The sequence below is a fragment of the Pristis pectinata genome, chromosome 33, assembly GCF_009764475.1.
Source record: "Pristis pectinata isolate sPriPec2 chromosome 33, sPriPec2.1.pri, whole genome shotgun sequence".
NCBI classification, from domain to species: Eukaryota; Metazoa; Chordata; class Chondrichthyes; order Rhinopristiformes; family Pristidae; genus Pristis; species Pristis pectinata.
Genome location: NC_067437.1, coordinates 9,051,954 through 9,072,322, shown reverse-complemented (window position 1 = coordinate 9,072,322; position 20,369 = coordinate 9,051,954). Strand labels below are relative to the sequence as shown.

Genomic DNA, 20,369 nt, shown 5'->3' with positions numbered 1-20,369 from the left:
ACAGAATTACCTAAGTCACTGCAAATTTTGTTGTGGGATTTGAACTGATGTCTCACATTTATTAAGCCAGGCCTCCAGGGTACCAGCCCAATCTCGCTGTGCTGCTATTTCCTGTAGAGATTACGTGGTGTGTTAGGGAGTTGTGTACATCCATTGTATTTCAAGGAGAGATGTCTAGGGCCATAAAGCGTGTTACACAGGATGAGGTGTCTCAAGTGAACACTGCCTTACTCAGAGGCTGGGAGGAGTAGATGGTGTGTTATCCAGTAGGTGATGAATCAGTAGGATAAACATTACAAAACTTACCCAGGAGCCTTGGATTTTAAAGAGATTTATCCTGATTTTCTATTCCATTTATTAGTAAATCCTTCCTTATGCAGGGAAACCAGTCACTGTTGTTAATGTCCAAATCAAGGGACATCAAGCTAGGTTCTCTGTTTTAGTGAGATTAAATGAGGAATTGACATAAGGGGTAACTCAGTGGAACTACTATGGGATCTTTTCTGTCGATTGAGAAAGTGAACAGGGCCTCAGTTTAACAACGTAACTGAAAGATGGCACTTCCAACGGTGCAACAGTCCATTACTGGAAGTATCAGCCTAGACTTGTGTGTTCAAGGTTCTGGACTGGGATTTGAACTCAGAAGCAAGAGTGCCAACCATTGAGCCATTTATAAGCATTAGGAATTGACTTTCTTTGTTACCCTCCCACCTTTAAAGATCTGAGACTATGGATACCAAAGTCCTTTGGGATATCTGCAGTCAATTTTGAGGGAATGTTTGGTGAGTCTAACCAATAACCAGCCTATGTGTGTTCTTTCTTTTTCTGTGCATATGTTTGTAAGATCCCAAGCAAAATGGGGACGCTGCTAATGCTGCTTTGGCCAATGAGGATTGTCCAACAATTGACCAGGCACTGTCACCGGAAGAGAACCAGCCAGTCACGCCTGGAGGAAGGGAGAGGTACGCCCGGGACAGAGCCTGCTTCCTGTTGACCACCGGAGACTTTGAACACTCTCCCGACGGAAGTATCCGCAAAGGTACCACATGACGTCCCTCGAGCCCAAACGGAAGAGGGATACAAGCAGGTCCATAGTCTGAGTACAGATTGGCGGGAGGGGAGTGGACGGGCGCAATGCGATGGCGTTCTTTGGTTGGCCTCCGTTGGGTCCTTGAGGTGATCTACAAGGTGGGGGGAGGAATTCCTCACTCGGATTTGACACTCAGCAATTCTCCAAGGGATATTTCCACACGGTTAATGAACTAATAATCCGGAACACACCAGGCCAAAATCTAACTCAGCCTGAATTGGTTTTCATAAGAAAATGTCCAGAATTTAAAATCTGGCCTCAATAAATTGAATCCGTCAGATTGGTTCCATAAACCAACTCATGTCCCTTTTAATCTGGTCTCCTTCCTCAGGTGTGCGCCCACATTCCCACACTAAAAACAGTTGGTTAATTGTCCCCTTGAGCTGATGCACTGCTCACCTGGATGGGTACCAGGAATAGGTCCATTTTACAATGGTAAACAATGAGAACAGATATAGTCCGAGGCCTAAACTTAGAGGAAACCTTATCACCCACAGTGACGCCACTCTTTTGTAAGCATTTCCTCATTCCCACTGCAAGTTAACTGGGCTCAGCTAAGCCAGGCGACACTGCCTATTCTGAAAAGGGATGTGGGAAGAATCCTGCTCCCATTACCCCACTTCCTCATGGGGAAACTGATCTGGTCAGGGCTGGAGTCACTCAGGAACTGTCTGTACCCCAGTCCATGTGTGAACTGAGGCAGCAAACTGTTAATTCTGGGAACAGTATGGTTGAGCCCAATGTTGTCCTCTGATGAAACAGATGGACACAGAAACACATTTTCACACATGCAGTTTTATTCATGCCTACATATACACAGTCATGTGTACAGACATGCAAAAATTTAAGGTTGTTTGATTTTGAACTGGCAAGTTAATCACATACATATTCTGCACATGCATACACACACATCCTCAATGTGCTTAATGGCTACTGAGGTGGCCAGGCGTGCATGATCTTACACTTGAACTATCATATGGAGACTCAAACACACAGACAGACACGCACACATACACCAAGTCGATACACACCTGCATGCATCTGCAGACTTATACATGTTCATACACATAGTCATACGTAAGCTCAAATGCAGTCCCACCCACCCTCAAGGTTTCATGCATGTACATATATGCAGTGTTATACATGTACAAATACACACACATAGATACACACAACACAAGCACAAACGCACACGCACACATGTGCACACACACATGCATGCACAGACATACACACATAGACAGACACGCACACACACACGGACACATATGCACACACACACACACACACACACACACACACACACACACACTTACACAACCACTATAAACACTTACACCCTTCACACTGAAGAACTGAGACAAACTCAGTCTGATTCAAACTCTGGACCCCATGTCCAATTAGCCAATCCTACTTACCCCAACTGCCTCACCACTGTCAGGCTTTGCATCTCCTGACATGGGACTACTTGTCCCAGCCAAAGCATCCATCATCTCTGCCTCCTAAGCCATGGACCACATTGGAACATGTTGCGGCTCCTTCCCTTTTAAGATCCAGCAGAAACTCCTGAGTAAGGCTGGGACTCCCCACGTCTCCTGCTGGGCTCTGCCTGGAACTGGCTGGTAACGATACTACATTTCTGGCCTGCCCTCATTCTCCACCGCACCGTGGGATATGGAGGTAATACTTCCTCCCTGCTGAGCTCTAGATCCCCATGTTTATGGGCAGGGAGTGATCACAGCAAAAAATTGGATGGAAGGAATGGGAAAAAGTGTTGGGATACGGATAACTCGGCAGTATGAAATTCCCAGCGAGGGAGCTAGCACACTGTGTGACACCCTTGGTGAAAATTGCTGATGCACTGCTGAAACCCCACTCAATCAACTGTGCTTCACCAAGGAGCTCCAATTTCCCAGAATGGAAGTCTTTCAACAGGCCCATTCCATTGGGACAGCCAGCAGCAGGCAGTGCAGCTGTCTCCCAGCTCCAGCAGCCTGGGTTTGATTCCGACACCTCCGGTGCTGTCTGCGTGGAGATTCTGCGTTCTCCCTGTGACCACGTGGGTTTCCTCTGGGTTCTTCACATCCCAAAGACGTGCGGGTTGGTAAGTTGATTGGCTGCTGTAAATTGCCCCTAGTGTGCAGGCAGGTGGTAGGAAAATCAGGGGGAGCTGATTGGCATCTGAGAGAGAATAGATTACAGGGAAATAAGTGAGGGAATGGGATTGATAGGATTGCCCTGAGTGCTGGCATGGAATTGATGGGCTGAATAGCCACCTTCTATACCATAAGGGAATTCCTAAAAACAATTTGTAAAAGCCCACCATCTCCATCCCACTAACCCCACTCCCCGACCCAAATCTGAAAGGTCAGGATTCCCTGTAGCTCATCAAACAAATTTCCTGCTTCTGAAACCCAGATGTTGGCCCCAGTTATTGGCCCAGGGCCATCACACCACTCAAATTCATCATTCAATATCCTTAATTTAACTGGTAAAGTTGTGATTGGCAGTGATGTGGAGCTGAAATTAATACATGGTTGCTCAAAATAAGATTAGCATAAAAAGAAAATAAAAAATATATGGTCATCGAACCCTCAGAAACCCTCTTGGGACCTTATACGAGAGGTAGAATAACACTCGATTTTTTTTCTGTAACTTAATGGGGGAACGATTTGAGACATTATACCAATCTATAAATAAAATCAAAAGGATGTTTTTAGTCTATTAACGGTATTCAGGAAACTTGAATAATGAATTGAGATATACGGCACCTTCACTCTGAGGTCACTGCCAAGGACCCTTATGGAGGTTAACAACCAGAGATGACTAGGAATGGAAGAGGCATTCAGCACGTGAGCTGGAATGAAGGCTTTCACCCACTCAACCATCACATAATCTTTGACATCCTCCTGTCTTCAATGTGTGCACCATCGCTTTCCTTTCCTGGGTTACGAGGGTGTGGGGTATGGCAGGGGTAATGGTAGTGTTATGATCTAGAGAGCAGAAATGATGATATAGTGAAGCAGCGGACAGGTATAATGGAAAACTCTTACCCTGTGGAATTGGTGAAATTAGTCACTTGTTGAGCAAGATCGAGAGGCTTTATCAATGTGATAGCGTTGCATTGTGAGCCAATGTTCTTTATCATGTTCTGGGTTGGATTGATGTGCCCAAGCCTTGTGTGGAAGACCAATATTCTCCCTGTCTCCCTTCCCAATCGTGCCCAGATGACCCAACCAACCAATGGATGTCTGTCATATTTCTCCTCTTCCCCCCACAACCATCAATCACCATGGTCTCCCACTGCTCTGGCGCAAGGATCAGTCTTGACGAGCAATTAATCCTGACTTACTCAGGTGTAGAAAGCCCAACTAAGAGGGCTCAGTTCATTGCAAGAAAGAAAGGCTCACATTTCCATAACACCTTTCCCATTTCTTTCTGGATGTTACAAAGGCTTCACAGCCACTGATGCACTTTTTAAAGAGTGGTCACCATTGTAATGTGGCAGCCAGTTAATGCACAGTATGATCCCACAAAGATGGGATTGTACTACGCATTAACTGAGAGCAGCGTAATAATGAACAGATGATCTGTTTTGTTGGCTGATTGTGGGATCAATTTTGGCCCAGGACACTGGAGATAACTCCAGGTCTTCTCTTCGACCAGTGTCACCGGATCTTCTGCATTCACTTGAGAGAGGAATTTAACATCTCAACTAAAATACAACACTTCCATCGGTGCATCACTCCCTCGGTACTGCACTGGAGAGCCAGCACAGGTTTACATGCTCAGGTCTCTGATGTGGGATTTGAATCACAAACCCTAGATTTCCACAGTGGACTCTGGTAATAAATGTACCAAAGAAAGGTAGCATTAAATCTGATGGAAAAGTGGATCATTGCCTGGTTAAGGAGACCTGTTGTAGGCATCATTAGAGTAATCTGCTTATTGAGCAACCTTTGAATCCTAATTTGGGAGACAGGTGGGGAGAGGAAGGCTGCAATTCCCGTCTGGGAATTTTCCCTTACGGAGCCAGGGAGCACTGCAAGGGTTTTCCAATACACTTGAGTGCTAGTGCATGGGATTGGTGTGGAACAGACAAGTGTGCAAGGGTGCCTCTCTGCACTCAGGCAGGTACACAAGTGTGTGCATAAGGCGGGGGGCACATGTGTGATTGTCATCCCTAACTAATTCTATGTGAACCACACGTGGTGTCTACAGTACCCTTGGATGGCCCTATGTATTTCTTTTTAATTTCATATTTCAGAGTCTCAGCATCATTGGCAAGACAAATATTTATTTCAAACAAGAACAGAAAATGCTGGAAACACTCAGCAGGTCAGGCAGCGTCTGTGGAAAGAGAGATAGAGTTAACATTTCAGGTCGAAGACCCTGCGTCAACGTATATTGTCCCTGAACTCAGTGGCTTACTGGGTCATTTAAGTCAACTACATGGGGTGGGCCTGAAATCACATATTGGTGATTGGTCATTGGCTTATTATGGTCACATGTACCCAGATACAGTGAGAAGCTTTGTTTGCACGCCATCCAGACAGATCATTCCAAACATAAGTACGTCAAGGCAGTACAAAGGGAAAAGCAATAACAGAATGCAGAATATAGTGTTACAGTTACAGAGAAAGTGCAGTGCAGGTAGACAAATAAAGTGCAAGGGATCTGACAAGGTAGATCAAGAGTTCATCTGTATCGTACAAGAGGTCCATTCAATAGTCTTATAACAGTGGGATAGAAGCTGTCCTTGAGCCTGGTGGTGCGTGTTTTCAAGCTTTTGTATCTACTGCTCAATGAAATGGGGGAAGAAGAGAGAATGACCGAGGTGGGAGGGATCTTTGATTATGTTGGATGCTTTCCTGAGACAGCGGGAAGTATAGACAAGAATCCATGGAGGGGAGGCTGGTTTCTGTGATAGAATCATGATAGATATCATTTTGTGATAGGCCAGATCAGGTAAGGGGAGCAGGTATCCTTCCCTGAAGGACATTACTGGAGCAGATGTGTTCTTTTACAATGGTCGGCATAAATATTGTCGATTATTTTTTTGTGAACTCTAGATTATTAATTGGATTTGAACTCAGTTCCTTACAGAGTCCAGGCCTCTGGGTTACTGATCTACTCATTTAACCCTGCACTACCACTGGGTCACTTGCATCAGGCCACAATACCTGTCGGATGTTACAATTGGACTCTGAGAGATGATATAAGTAGTCCTGAATTCTGACTTTAGATTACGAGCCATTGCCTCGTCAGGATGAGATGGGCCTGGATTTTGCTTGGTACTGCACTCAAGAGCCCACTCTCTGGGGCTCAGAGTCCTAGTCACACAGCGCAGGAACAGGCCACTTGGCCCACCAGATCTGCACTGCCCATTGAGCACTCACTTAACCTAATGCTACACTGATCCTTTCTTTTCCGCACATTTCAACTCCCTCCAGATTCTACCACTCACCTGCACACTCGGGGCAAGTTACAGCAGCCATTTAACACACCAATCCAGTCACCTTTGGGATAGAGCATCCGGGGAAAATCCACATGATCACAGGGAGAAAATGCAAACTCCACATAGGCAGCACCGGAGGTCAGGATCGAACCTGGGTCACTGCAGCTAGCAGAGCTGGGAGGCAACAGCTCTGCTAGCTGCGACACTGTGTTGATCCCCACATGTGACAACAATAAATCAATTCCAATTCCCTAGACTCCCTACAGCCCAAAAATACATCTATGTCAGTCTTGAATGTGTTCAGTGACTCAGTCTCCGCAACTCTCAGGAAGAGAAGCCTAAAAACTCACAAAGAAACTTCTTATCTCTGTCTTAAATGCCAGCCTCTCCTTCCGAAACCATGAGGCGAAACATCTCTCAGCAGTTCTCCCTACTCTTATCAACCACTATCAGAACCCTCTCTCGGATAGACGTGAAGAATCCCATGACACCATTTCAAGGAGCGTGGAATCATTGCCAGTGCACTGAGTCTCCATCAACATCACTAGAAAATGGACCATGAGAAATCCCTAAAAACTCTGGCTATCACTGGGTGGCTGTTTGTGGGATCTTGCTGTGCATATTTGGCTTCTGTGTTTCCTATATTACAAACAGTGACCTCTTTCCAGAGATACTTCATTGGCTACTTAGTGTTTTTGGATGCCCTGAGATGCTACAGCAATGCTTTTTATTGTTTGCCTCCGATGCCTATCCCGGTGGAATACCTCCAACTGTCATTTGTGGCCCTTTTCCCTTCTATTCTTTAGTATCCTGAAACATCCATTTAACCCACTTTTCCTCCAGTCTTCCGTGAGATATTCTTTCCCGGATATGGGGGCAATGGTAGGCAAGACTTTCTGGTCCACCCATAGATCTCCAGGGTGACTTGTGCTCGATGGTGTACACCTCACCTTAACCCCCACCACACCTCAATGCCAAGTGATCTTTGGGGTGAAGCAAACAATACAAACAAAATGTAGACCAATTGAATATTTACAACACATTCAGCCCATCTGGTCTGTGTTGCAGTTTATGCTCCAAGTGAGCCTTCTCCCACCCCTCTCCATCTCACTTCCAAATCCATCCATTTCTTTCTCCTGTACGTGTTTATCTAGCTTTCCCTTAAATAGATTTCTCTGATAAGCCTCAGTGTAGGAGGGTGCTCCACATTCTGCCCACTCTCTGGGGTACAGAAGCCTGCATCTGATTTATTATTGGCTGTCTTATCGCTATGGTTGCGACTTTTAACTCAGTCTCACAAGTGAAAACGTAGAATATAAGGGATTGCTTATTTAAGGCAGAAATGAGGTGAATTTTTTTTTCTCTCAAGGGTTTGCAAGTCTTTGGAATGCTCTTCCTCAAAAGGGCTTGGATGCAGTTTTTCAATATTTTTAAGGCAGGGGTCAATGTACTTGATAAGCAGGGGTGGGGGGGGGGTTAAAGGTTATTGTCTATTGACTGGAATGTAGTTACTGGCCCAACCCAGGTTATGAATGGCTGACTTACTGATGCCTGGTACATATGAATGAGCATTTAGGAAACCAGTGGGCTGGATGGGGATGGATTTGCTCACTGCTGTGGGGCTCCTGGTATCTTCTGCTGGGTGGGGACGAGGCATTTCTGGATGCCTTCTCTCCCCACCCTCCCTCCCTGAGCTGCAACAATTAGGGACTGGGGTGGAGCCAAGCAGAGCCGGGAGCGCTGAGCAGACTCACTCGCTCACTCACCAAGTCAGTGAGGCCGGCTGGGGGCTGTGCCTCCTGCACCTGCTCACTCTGCAGTCACCGCTGTTTCTGGGATCCTCTCCCACACACTGTTTCTGTTCGTTTCCAACTTATGAACAGTTCTGGTTACGAACAGTCTCAGGAGCGGGAATCCTGTCATAACCCGGGGACTGCCTGTACAAGCTTACTAAATGGTGGAGCAGCTTTGAGTGACCTACTCCTGATCATAATTCATTCATATCTTCTACATGAAGATTGAATCGGACCTTTCATCACCTGCATTCCCCACAGACCTCCTGACCCTCTGAGCCTTCCGATTTCTAAGGAGGAGAAATGTGGAGAAGTCCGCAGAGAAATCCTCTCCAACCTGGATAAGTCCTCTCCAACTCATTGTACCCATCATCTCCCCTCCCAGCTTCAACCCCACCACCTTGGCAAACCAAAACTGGACCAGGAACCCACTCAGTCCCTCAGCTGGTCACTGGCAGGTTTTGTTTGAGTTAGTTTTTGACCCAGGCAGAGTCAGGTTCTCCTCTCACTGGAAGTTGCTTTTGACTGCCCAAGGAATGAACAGTAATGGCCAGCTCTGCTCTCCTCTGGGGAAGGAACCACCTTCTGTCACCTTATTTTGGTAGTTTGCTACATCACCCACCACCAACCATGAAAGTATCTACACAAGCACAAACTATGTGTTTTCATCCTCATCCTGAGGGAGTTGCATCCCAGCTACTTGAGCCTGTTTGAGTCACCAGACATCATAAGCTTGGAATTAATCTCAGACCTTACCCCAAATCACGTATATGCGTGCTTACCAAAACTGGACTCCATTTTCTAGCAGAAGCTTCACCAAACCAGTTGCCAATCTAATGGCAACTCAGTCAATTTATTATTTTATATGCACCGTTTTGGCATTGTGTATAACTATTTGACAACAGAGCTATCACAGACACGCCAATTCCATTTTCATAAGCCTTTGGCTCATTACCCCATTCTTCTCCATAAGGCAATGAGGCCAAGTTTAATTTCCACAGCTGTTTCTGCACAGACCAGAGATTCATCTGTTGAATTAAATTATTATTCCACTGGTACATTTGTGACTTAGATTTTTTTTTGTAAGGGGGATGGGGATGCAGAATGTCACACCATTAACCATGCTAATTTTAATTGGCTTTTAATAGCCAGCGGAGATGAATACTCAGTATTGCTCTGACTGAGGCAAGCTCTAATTTATTTGAAGAAATTAGAATCTAAATTAAAATTTGAATTAATTATTACAACCCACATTAATTTTTAGTGACCATTATAGCTCTCAACCTGCAGAGTGTTGCAGAATTTGAGATTACTGGGTTAGAGAGTAATTTTCTCCGGACACCATATTCCAACTCTTTCTTGTCACTTGAGGTTAACAGGTCACCTTTCTATAGGAAGGATAAGATTGCACTGGAGAGGGTGCAGGGGAGATTCACCAGGGGCACCTCATGAGGAAAGACTACCTATGCTGGCTTTTATTTACTTTGGAGTGGATTAGGCTTAGAGGGAACTTTATTCAGGTACACAAAATTATGAGGGGCATAGACAGAGATAGCAGGAATCTTTTCCCATAGCTGAGGTGCCTAAAACTAGAGAGCATAAGTCAGAATAAGGTGTTAGAGGCTTAGAGGGGATCTGAGGAAGAACCTTCCTACCCAGAGCATGGTTGGAATCTGGAACACACTGCTTGAGCACGTGCAGGAGGCAGGTACTTCCGCAGATGAGCAGTTGAATTGTCAAGGCATAGAAGGGTACGGACCAAATGCTGGCAAATGGGACTAGTAGAGTTGGTAGGTAGGTTGGTTGGTTGGTAGGGATATGGTGGGCCGAAGGGCCTGTTTCTGTGACTATGACTTTATGGGAAGTTTGGTGAAAGCTTGCTTTGATGAGAGTAATGTCCCATAAAATAACCCTCAGAAACCTTTTTGAAGGAGAGAGCTACTCGTGTTGTAACTTAACATCTGCACACCACCCCTGGCTACACTGATGCTGTTTAAAGAGATGGTCAGATGTTGAGGCTGGTGTGCTTGGTTGGACTTGTTAGGATCAGAATCAGTTCTGAGAACTTACATCAGTTATGGCTCAGTGGTCGCGCTTTAGTGGTTCTGACTGAGAAGGTCATGAGTTCAAGTCCCACTCCAGAGACTTGAGCAAGAACCTCTGCATACCAGGGCGGTACTGAGGGAGTAAAGCATGATTGGAGATGCTGTTATTCAGATGAAACATTAAAAATTTCTGTCACCAGTGGTGTACCACAAGGATTGGTGCTGTTAAGGATGGGAATGTAGGAGGTACAATTAATAAGTTTATGGATGACTCGGAAGTTGGTGGTGCTGTGAATAATGAAGAGAGTTGTCTAAGGCTACAGCAGGATATAGATCAGATGGAAAGTTGGACAGAGTGTTGGCAGGTGGAATTTAATCTTGGCAAGTGCAAGGTGATGCATTTTGGAAAGTCAAATAAGAGTAGGGCATATACTGTAAATGGAAGGGCACTAAGGATTGTTGCTGAACAGAAGGACCTTGGGATCAATTCCATAGTCTCCTGGAAGTGGCAACACAGGTGGATAGGGTGGTGAAGAAAGCATATGGCATGCTTGCCTTCATTGTTGGGGCATAGTATATGAAAGTTGGGATGTAGTGATGCAACTTTACAAAACACTGGTTAGACCACACTTGGAATATTGTGTATAGTTCTGGTCACCACACTGTAGGATGTGGTAGCACTGGAGATGGTGCAGAGGAGATTCACCAGGATGTTAACTGGATTGGAGGACTTTAGTTATGGGGAGAGATTGGATGGACTGGGCTTGTTTTCCCTGGAGCGATGGAGACTGAGGGGATAACCTGATAGAGGTATATAAAATTATATAGGCATAGAAAGGGTATATATCAGAATCTTTTTTCCATGGTAGGGGTATCAAAAGCGAGAGGGCATAGTTTTAAGGTGAGAGAAGAGAGTTTTAAAGGGGATTTGAGGGGAAAGTTTTTTTCCACATAGAGTGGTTGACATCTGGAACTCACTGGAAATACAGTGAATACTCCAGTAAGATTTTCCTGGAGGACTGAGGATTGTCTTAAGGCATTTTCTGTCTGAAATGCACCAACTCTGTTTTCCTAGTGATTAATGTATTAGAAAATGCAGTTATTCTGTCTGTGTTGTATTTGGCCAAAGGTTTGAGGGCAGATCCTCCAAGGCCCTCTACTGTGGTCTATGTGACTTCTGCTTGAATGCCACTGACTCTCTGAACACGAAGGTTACATCAACGGACAGACGACTAGCTTCAGGCAATCTGATCTCTTGGTCCTGTCTTCTAAGGTTGTGCATTGGTGCCAGCTCTGTCTCAGTACGCCTGGGTCAGAGTGTTGTGCGTTCAAAGACCACACCTGCGACTTGAGCAGCAGAGGGGTCTGATAGTCCTTGTGCAACATTGAGGGTGTGCTGCACTTTCAGAGATATAATGGGGTCTTGTTTGTACTCACAATTGGATGTAAGATGCTCCTTGGCCTTTCTTGGAGGATGAGCAGAAAGGTCTATCTGTTGTCTTGGCCACTCTTCATCCATCGTTCAAAGTTATTAAAATAATGATTGGGCTTTTCCCTTAATCGTTTGTGTGTGGAAAAAGGCTGTAAAGTTCCTTACATTTCAATAGCGATTGTTATTAAAGTTCTTTGTTGTCCATAATGTGGCTTTGGACATCCTCAAAGACTTTACTTCTTAAAGTCTTGTTCCTTCACAAGACTATTGAGTGACATGGATCATCCTGTTGGACCCACAGACACTGTTCTCGATTTGAGACCTGTACCCTTTTCTGGGTATGTTTACTGGGATGGTGTGGAGGGAACCTACTCTGCACACGTTCTGCTGCCTCAGAGTTCCAGGGACCTTGGTTCAATCCTGACCTCAGGTGCTGTCTGTGTAGAGGTTACATGCTCTTCCCGGATTTCTCCCAGATGCTCCGGTTTCCCAAAGATATGCTGGCAGGTTAATTGGTTGCTGTAAATGATCCCTTAGTGTGGGTTAAGTGGCAAAAGAATTAAAGGGGAGTCAAAGGACAGAGATTAGGTTGCAGGGCTACTGACGAAGAAAGGACAGGGGAAATGGGATTGCCCTGTTGGGAGTTGGCACGGATGGTCTGAATGACCATCACCTGTGTTGCAGTAAATATGTAACCCATGCCGTCGCTGCCTGGGAGTGTTTAATGGGACAGTGTAGAGGGTGTCTTCCAAAGGCAGTGATATTCAGAGGCTCCACTGTTTTCTCTTGGCATGCGATGGCGTTACAGCAACATCTCTTTGAAGCTATCTCTTTGTTGTGGGACAATTTGTTGCTGGATCGAAAGGTTGCAAGGTGGTGTTTGTGAGTGAACTTTAATGGTCTTCCCAAGACTTAGGGAACAGAAGAATAGGAGGAGGCCATTCTGCCCCTTGAGTCAGTACTGCCAAATACCTTGGCTTGTGACTGATCTGTACCTCAGTTCCTATTGCCTATCTTTGCTCCATTAGCCTTTGTGTCCTTAATTGAAACAAAAATCTGACTTTAATCTTGAAAGTTCTTGTTGACCCTTGTTATTCACAGCACTCTTTTTGTGTGGGAGACAGTTCTACTGTCCTTTATATGGAAAAAAATCCTCTCTGATTTCTCTCCTTAATGACTCAATAATTTTAAGATTGTGCCCTGTTGACGTAGATGCTCATCAGAGAATATAATTATCCACCTAGTTAAACATGTTAATCCTCTTTGATTAGATCACCTTCATCTCCTTGCTTCAAGAAAACGCAAGCCTTTTTATTTGCTTGTGACTCCTAGGTTTGAATAGCCGGTTGATGCTATTGTTGAGGGACCCAAATGAGTTATCCTGCCTGGGGAAGATATGGAAGAATGGACAGTCCTTGTGGAGTTGTAGCCCAACCAACACAACATTGAATGTGGGTGGGTGGAGGTGAATGTCTCCTGGTTCAGGAGGTTGAGGTCAACTCCAGAAACTTGAGCCAGTGATCTAGGGTGGGGTCTCAATGCAGTGCTGAGGGAGTGTGACAGTGTTGGAGTTCCCTTTGTTTGATGAGATATTAAACTGATATGCCTCTGCCCTTTCAGATGGAAGTGAAAGATCCCATGACACTAGGGGAGCCCTAGGCCCAATATTTTCTCCTAAGATGCAGATTATCTTGTTATTAATGCATTGCTAGTTGTGGGAGCTTGCTGTGCACAAATTTCCTACTTTCTTATAATGTCTACATTTCAAAAGTACTTAGACATGCTGAAAGGGATATGGAAAGTGCAGGTGCTATAGGAATGCAGGTCTTTCATTTCTTTCCAGCTCCTACTTCAGAGTGACAAGGAGAGGTGTCTGGCTGCAGTTGACAGTGGATTTCAGGTGTGCCCAGGAGGGGGCTCAGCCCTGCAGCACTGTGTCTTTATGCCTTCCTGAAAACAAAATACAATACAGTTCAGCTTTGCTGCTGATTTATTAGGTCGAGAATGAGTTGGAGGAGAATACTGGTAGAAATGATCATTTGCACAGAATTTCTGTGAACACTGACCTCCACTTCCAACTTCCCGATCTTAAAACCAATCGTAAACTAAAGAGCTGAATGCTGGAGATGAGGTGAAGGTGATGGGCTTGATATCAAGGCAGGATTTGACAATGACCTTCCTCCCCATCAATACTTATTTCCATCTCAGATAGTGAAGTAGCCCTGTGTGCAGAAAGGTGTACAACATGTGAGCATGACACAATAATTAGAAAGTAATTTTCTTGCCACACATACAATGAAGAAAAGTCTAACTGCTTCCCCTTAACATTCAATGACAATATCTATGACAATATCTTTGCCAATAACCCCATCATCAACACCTTGGAGTCACCATTGACAAGAAATGGAACTGTAGCTACAAAAGCAGGTCACAGGCTGGATATCCTCACCTCCTGACTCCCTAAAATCTTTGCATTAACTACTCAGGATTGTGATGGAATTCTCGCTGATTGCCTGTCTTACACGTTCCAAAAAGATCAATACCATCCAGGACAAACCCACTTACTTGGCACCCAATACATCACCTTAGTATATTCGCTCAGCTACAAGCACCCAGTGGGTGCCGTGTGTGTGACCGACAAATTGTAACTTGCCTGGGCTGCTCTGACAGCGTCTCTCAAACCTGCAACCTCTTCTACCAAGCAGGATAAGGGCAGCAGGTGCACAGGAACACCACCACCAACTGCAGGTTCCCCTCCTAGATACATACCATTCTGACTTGGAAAGATATCTTCAGTTCTTCTTATTGCTGGATCTAATCCTGGAACTCCCTCCCTAACAGCACAGAGGGAGCTGCAGTGATTCAAGTAGCTGATTCACCACCACCTTCTCAAGGGCAATTGGGGATGGACAATAAATGCTGATCTTGGCAGCAATGTTCACATCCCATGAGTGCTAGGAAGTTCACAAAGACATAAAGATCTGGCACTTTGCAACAGAGTTTCATATTCTGCTTATAGCAATAATATTAGAGTATCCTTTTTCCTTTACTTTGAGGCTGAAAGCACTATCCTTTAATTCTAGATTGTAGTAACAATTGGGAGCCTTGCTTTTCCTACTTAGTATATGCTTCCTTATCATGAGAATCTATTACTATTGGTCACAAATGACTACATATCTGCTTTTCCCATTGGGATAATTTCTTCAATTCCACTATAAAGGTGTCAATTCCTGTTCTCCTGCAGTGCAGTCTGGATCTCTGTCTTCAGGTTCACCTCATGATGCTGACCTGAAACTGATTTGCATAATTTGATGAGGTCGATTCTTTCCTATGGCTGGGTCTGAATATGTTTTCTTCCCAAATCAGTTTAGCCACCCACTAATGATTCTACTTCCTTGTTTTATGTCCCAACGGGATAATTTCAAAACAAAAATCAACACTATACTGTCAAAAATCAGATTGTGTCAACAATGGTGTGTACAGATCTGGTTATGTCGGGGATACAATGATACAGTGTTTGTCTCTGGTTTAGTCATATGAACAGGATGTGATTATCAATCCACTGTTCAGATTCTACCAGTGTAGGCAAAACCTACCATTCCAAATTTGAATACAGTTAGTTTCAAAGAATCTAGAAATAAAATACGTTGCAGAAATGCACTGATAGCATTGTACCCAGGATACAGAAGGATTTGGGCACTGCACCCCACTCTACAAATTCAGTTCCGTTGTCTTCAGTAGAACTGAATTTGAGAAACAGAACACAGTGCAATAACACTGCTGCATTGTGCTTTAAGTTTTAACAACAGACAACAAATTTCTGGGTGCTTGTATCAGTGAACATGACCGTTAAGTTGTAGGATTGTCTTTCAGGAATGAACTGGTTCACTAATAAGGATGTAAAATCTGCCATTCTAAACCAGTCTGACTCCAGACACAGTGTGGTCATTTTAACATAAGTGCCCACTACGGCTTAGTAAGCCATTGCATCAAGAACTACTGAAAAGAAAGTTGGTTGCAGGTTCAGCTTCTTGGAATAACTAGGAACCTGCCTTGGATCCTCCTTGTTATTAAAAGTTAGCGAACATTAAAAAGAAAATCTGTACCACTTTCCTCCCAACATGAATATATTTTAAAAGAGATTTTACAAACTACCAAAAAATAATTTCTATTATTATTATTATTATTGAAGTCTTTTATCAAAAACCTTCCATAATAACTTTCTTGCCTTTTGACCAGATAATGTCCAATGCCATGTTTGTGGACTAGGGACACAGATTCAAAGTATGGACAAAGGACATGGGGAGGGATATGAGGAAACACTGTTTTAGTGCAGAGAGAGGTGATGATCTGGAACTCAATTGCCTGTGAGGGTGGTGCAAATAGAATCAATTAATGTTTTCGAAAGGAAACTGGACGGGTGCTTGAGGAAAAATAAGTCACAGGATTATTAGGGAAAGAACTGGGAATAGGACCATCTAGGTTGGTCTACTGGGAGCTGGTACAGAGTTGATGGTACAAGTGGTGTCCTGTATTGCAACAATTCTTGGTTTCCATGATCGGGTCACTGGCACAGTAGATTGGAGCCAGAATATCATTGGTCCATTTTGAAAGGCCAAGGCCTTTGCCAAGAACTCTCCTTAAGATTGGATTGGGAGATGGGACTGAAATACAGCCTGAGTGCTTCACTGAGCTGCTCAAATTCTGCCACAGAAATCGACAAACTGAAAAGTTAGACCCATGCTTCATACTCTGTGCTCATGGGACATAAGCTGGTTCACATCCCTGAATAGCCAGTCTACCAAGGGAACAAATTCCCTGTTTCTGATTGGTTTTCCGACTGATTCTGGTGTAACACCCCTCCCACCAACATGTTCTGTGGGAAAGCTGACAAGCCCCCCCTCCCCGCCCCACTTGATCCCTCCGCCACTGAAAACAGTGATTTCTCATTGATTCATATTTCTCCCTCTTTGCCGATTTGCTCAACCCTTTTTGGGTTTCCCATGAAGAGCTGTGTTTATACCACTTCCTTGTTCAATGTAGCATTATTACTGTATCAGAATTATTTACATTGAGTAAGTTATTTCACTGATTCAAAGTAAATTTCTTGACTTTTCCTCAGAAGGTTATACTTTAAATCCCTGGACAGATCATAATCTAAATTAACTGTCAGTATTCTGTAAGTCACATTTTAATTCATAGTTGTGAAAGTCAGGGGCAAAGCCAGCATTTATTGCCTGTCCCCAGTTGCCCTGAAACTTGGCAGATTGAAAATTCCTCTTGGCCGAATGCTAACAAAATAATTCAAAAAAGAATTCTCCAAAGAGAGCAGGTTGATTATTGCTGCATTGCAATTATGTTATTAGATTCCTCCTAATGGTGCAGGTTAAGAGGTCTCAGTACTCTATTGTCTGTGAGCTCTAGTAGAGAGTAATACAGCACAGAATCAGGCCCTTCAGCCTAACTCGTCCATGCTGACCAAGGTGCCCATCTAAGTGACTCCCATTTGCCTGTATTTGGTTCATATCTCCCTAAACCTCTCCTATCCATGCACTTATCCGAATGTCTTTTAAATGTTGTTATTGTACCTGCCTCAACTTCTTTCTCTGGCGGCTCGTTCCATAGCGTTCCCTGACGTTTCAATTCCGACTAGGTCAGCTATGTCCCAATATGACATTTTCTGTTAGATTCCTGAGATCCCAAAGAGAACAAAAAAACATAACTGGTGCAATTTTATAAAAGGCAAAGTTATTCTCTTTCACTGGAGTGTGACTGAACCCTCTAAAAGGCTCATGGCAAATGGCCCTTGGGTTTGGAATGGGATGTAGGATACATTTAATATGATATTTGTTGCTTTGGTTTCTTTACCTGGTGCACAGTTCCTTTATTTCTCAGGAGGAATTCCTGTGTCTGTCCAGCTTCCTTCAGTAAGGACGGTGAGTTGGTTAAGGTCGCAGGTTTTATCAGCTCCTTGTAGTACTGACATTCCCTGTTTGCCCAAGAAGAGGCTTACATCATTGATTTCCCCTCCATCAATCTGTCCCATCAAAGGCACTCCACTGCATTTTCTGCTATCCCTGTGATTCCACACTACAGTATTCCCTCTGCCTCATCAGTGTTATGCTGAGCTATACTGTACAGCTGCCATTAGTATGTCTGTCCAGGTCATACCATATGATTCTTCTTATTGTCTGACCGCTGCCTTACTATTTATCACTGTAATTTATTACCAGAAATAGAACATTAGTTGGTGGGTTCAAATGTCAGTATTCCATGGTTGGGATTTCTCAGAAATAATCCAGTTGGTGGTAGTCCAGAGTTGGATAGATGTTTTGCCAGGAGGTAATTCTCCCATTGTTGAGAATTGCCCATTGCATCAAGTAGAATAGGTTTAATGTTGACAAAGTATAGCAATCCACCAGGAAAAATGAGCTGTACTTCCACCTAGGGCAGTACTGGCATTCAGGTTCCCCCTCAATGGTATTGACTGTTCCCTGCCGGTGGAAGGCGCTCCAAAGTCCACCAGTGTGCCTCTTGGAAGATCAACACAGGAGGCATATTGAGTATGCTCTTGAGGGTGACCACAGTTCCTAATGCTGTGCCCTACCAGCGAAAGATGGCAGCCTTTTGTTTTGGAACTGAGGAGAGGAAGAACACAACAGGATCGAGTAAACAAAAGCCCTTGATGTTCTGTCAGTGGTTTTGTGGTTCATATGTATGTGCTGTTTCTGTATAGAACGTGCGGTGCTGTTATGTAGGCATGAATGCATGACTGGGAGTGACTGATGTTGCCACGACTGACTCTGAGACATCTTAACTCCCTGGTAGAAGTCCCTATTTCAGCTTTCCCTTAGAACTCTCTGGACAAGAAGACAGTGGGGAAAGATATAACAGAGGTACATTAAGTTATGAGAGGTGAAGAGAAAGGACCCATCTCCCTTCGCAGAGAGATCCATAACAAAGTGTACAAACCCAGCTCATTAGTGGAAGGATTACAAGGGAGTTGAGGAACATAGCACGTGCATGCCCAAAAGATTGAAGTATTTCCAATCCCACTTAAATCACTGGGAGCTCAAAAATCTCACTCCATGTAAGGACAGTTACAGTGTATGTGTTTTCACGTAGGGTTTGGTGATTGTGATCAACTGGAGGACAGGGGCAAAACTCCTTGCTCCCTTGTACTAAATCCATGCTATATTAGCATTCGTGCATTGAACTCCTCTACTAAAATGCAGTTGCATTGTCTTTTGCACTGGAGTGCAATTACATATGTTACAATATTGCAAGTTTATAGCATTCAAATGAGCACAAAATTATACCCTATGTTGCCTACTGAACCCAACATAGACAAGCACTTTGTAAATGTGACAAATGAGAAGGTCCTACAACAGTGAAATTAGGATAATGAATGGGAAGCTATAACAAGGCTACCTGAAATTCACAGCTGTCATAACAGTGGGTTTTGCAAAGAGGTCTCCCAATGATATTCCTAAAGGGGTGCTTTTCTGAGATTGGGGTTAAGATGAATCATTGGCTGACAACAAAGGAACTTCATGGGATAGTATAGAGGGAGCTTTACTCTATATCTAACCTCTGCTGTCACTGCACTGGGAAGGTTTGATGGGACAGTGTAGCGGAAGCTTTACTCCGTATCTAACCCACGCTGTCCCTGCCCTGGGAGTGTCTGACAGGACAGCACAGATGGAGCTTTAGTCTTTATGTAACTTGTCCTGTTTCTCCCCTGGATGTGTTTGATGGGACAGTGTAGAGGGAGCTTTATGTCTAACCTGTACTGTCCCTGCCCTGAGAATGTTTGATGGGACAGTTTAGATGGAGCTTTATACCTAATGAGCTGACTCTGCCTAGGAGTATTTGATGGACAGTGTACAGAGACCTTACTCTCTATGTAACCTGTGCCTTAACTGCTCTGGCAATGTTTGATGGAACAGTTCATATGCAGCTTTGCTCTGAATTTATCCAATGACATGTCTTTCTTGGGAATACTTGACATGAGAGCAACTGGAATAAGTGTGGAAGGCTCCATTCACAACTATTAATGACTACCATCAGCGAGCAGCAACTGTTGATTCTTGCCTTTTTGGTGGCATCCTGCTCACCATTATTAATTGCTGCCTGCCGTTACTGTAGTCACAGTGAACAGACACTGCTATGATGGTTAACCTTTGGTGTGTCTGGACTGAACTTACCAGTTTCTTTCACTCTCCCTCCAAAGTAAAATTGCCATCCGCTCCAGAAATACTGCTTGGAACCCGGAGCATTAGAGTTCCAGGTGGATTTGGATGTGGATTGGGTTCAGATTAAAAACTTTCACCTATTCCCCCAACCTAGCTCCGCATTAGTTGGCCCAAGGAAGTTGGCGTTCTTTCTGAATGGTGAAAGGATATTTAATGGGCAACACTGTGATGCAGCAGTTAACATTGCTGCCTTACATTTCCAGCCACTTTGGTTCAGTCCTGACCTTCTCCCTCATTCCAATGCATGGAACGCCATTGCAAGCAATGAGCAGTTGAATATGTTGCCTTGGTGCATG

At 44.2% G+C, this 20,369-nt stretch overlaps 1 protein-coding gene across 5 annotated transcripts in view; it reads left to right on the top strand.

The window, feature by feature from the left end:
• LOC127585467 (potassium voltage-gated channel subfamily C member 1-like) overlaps positions 1–20,369 on the top strand; it is a 202,438-nt gene that overhangs the window by 65,135 nt on the left and 116,934 nt on the right. For all 5 annotated transcript variants that reach the window (XR_007958511.1, XR_007958510.1, XM_052042937.1 and 2 more), the window contains exon 4: positions 845–1,039. Coding sequence is in view for 3 of the 5 variants with exons in the window: in XM_052042937.1 (XP_051898897.1) it covers positions 845–1,039 (195 nt within the window). In the remaining 2 variants the exon portion in view is untranslated. The remainder of the gene's footprint in view (positions 1–844; positions 1,040–20,369) is intronic.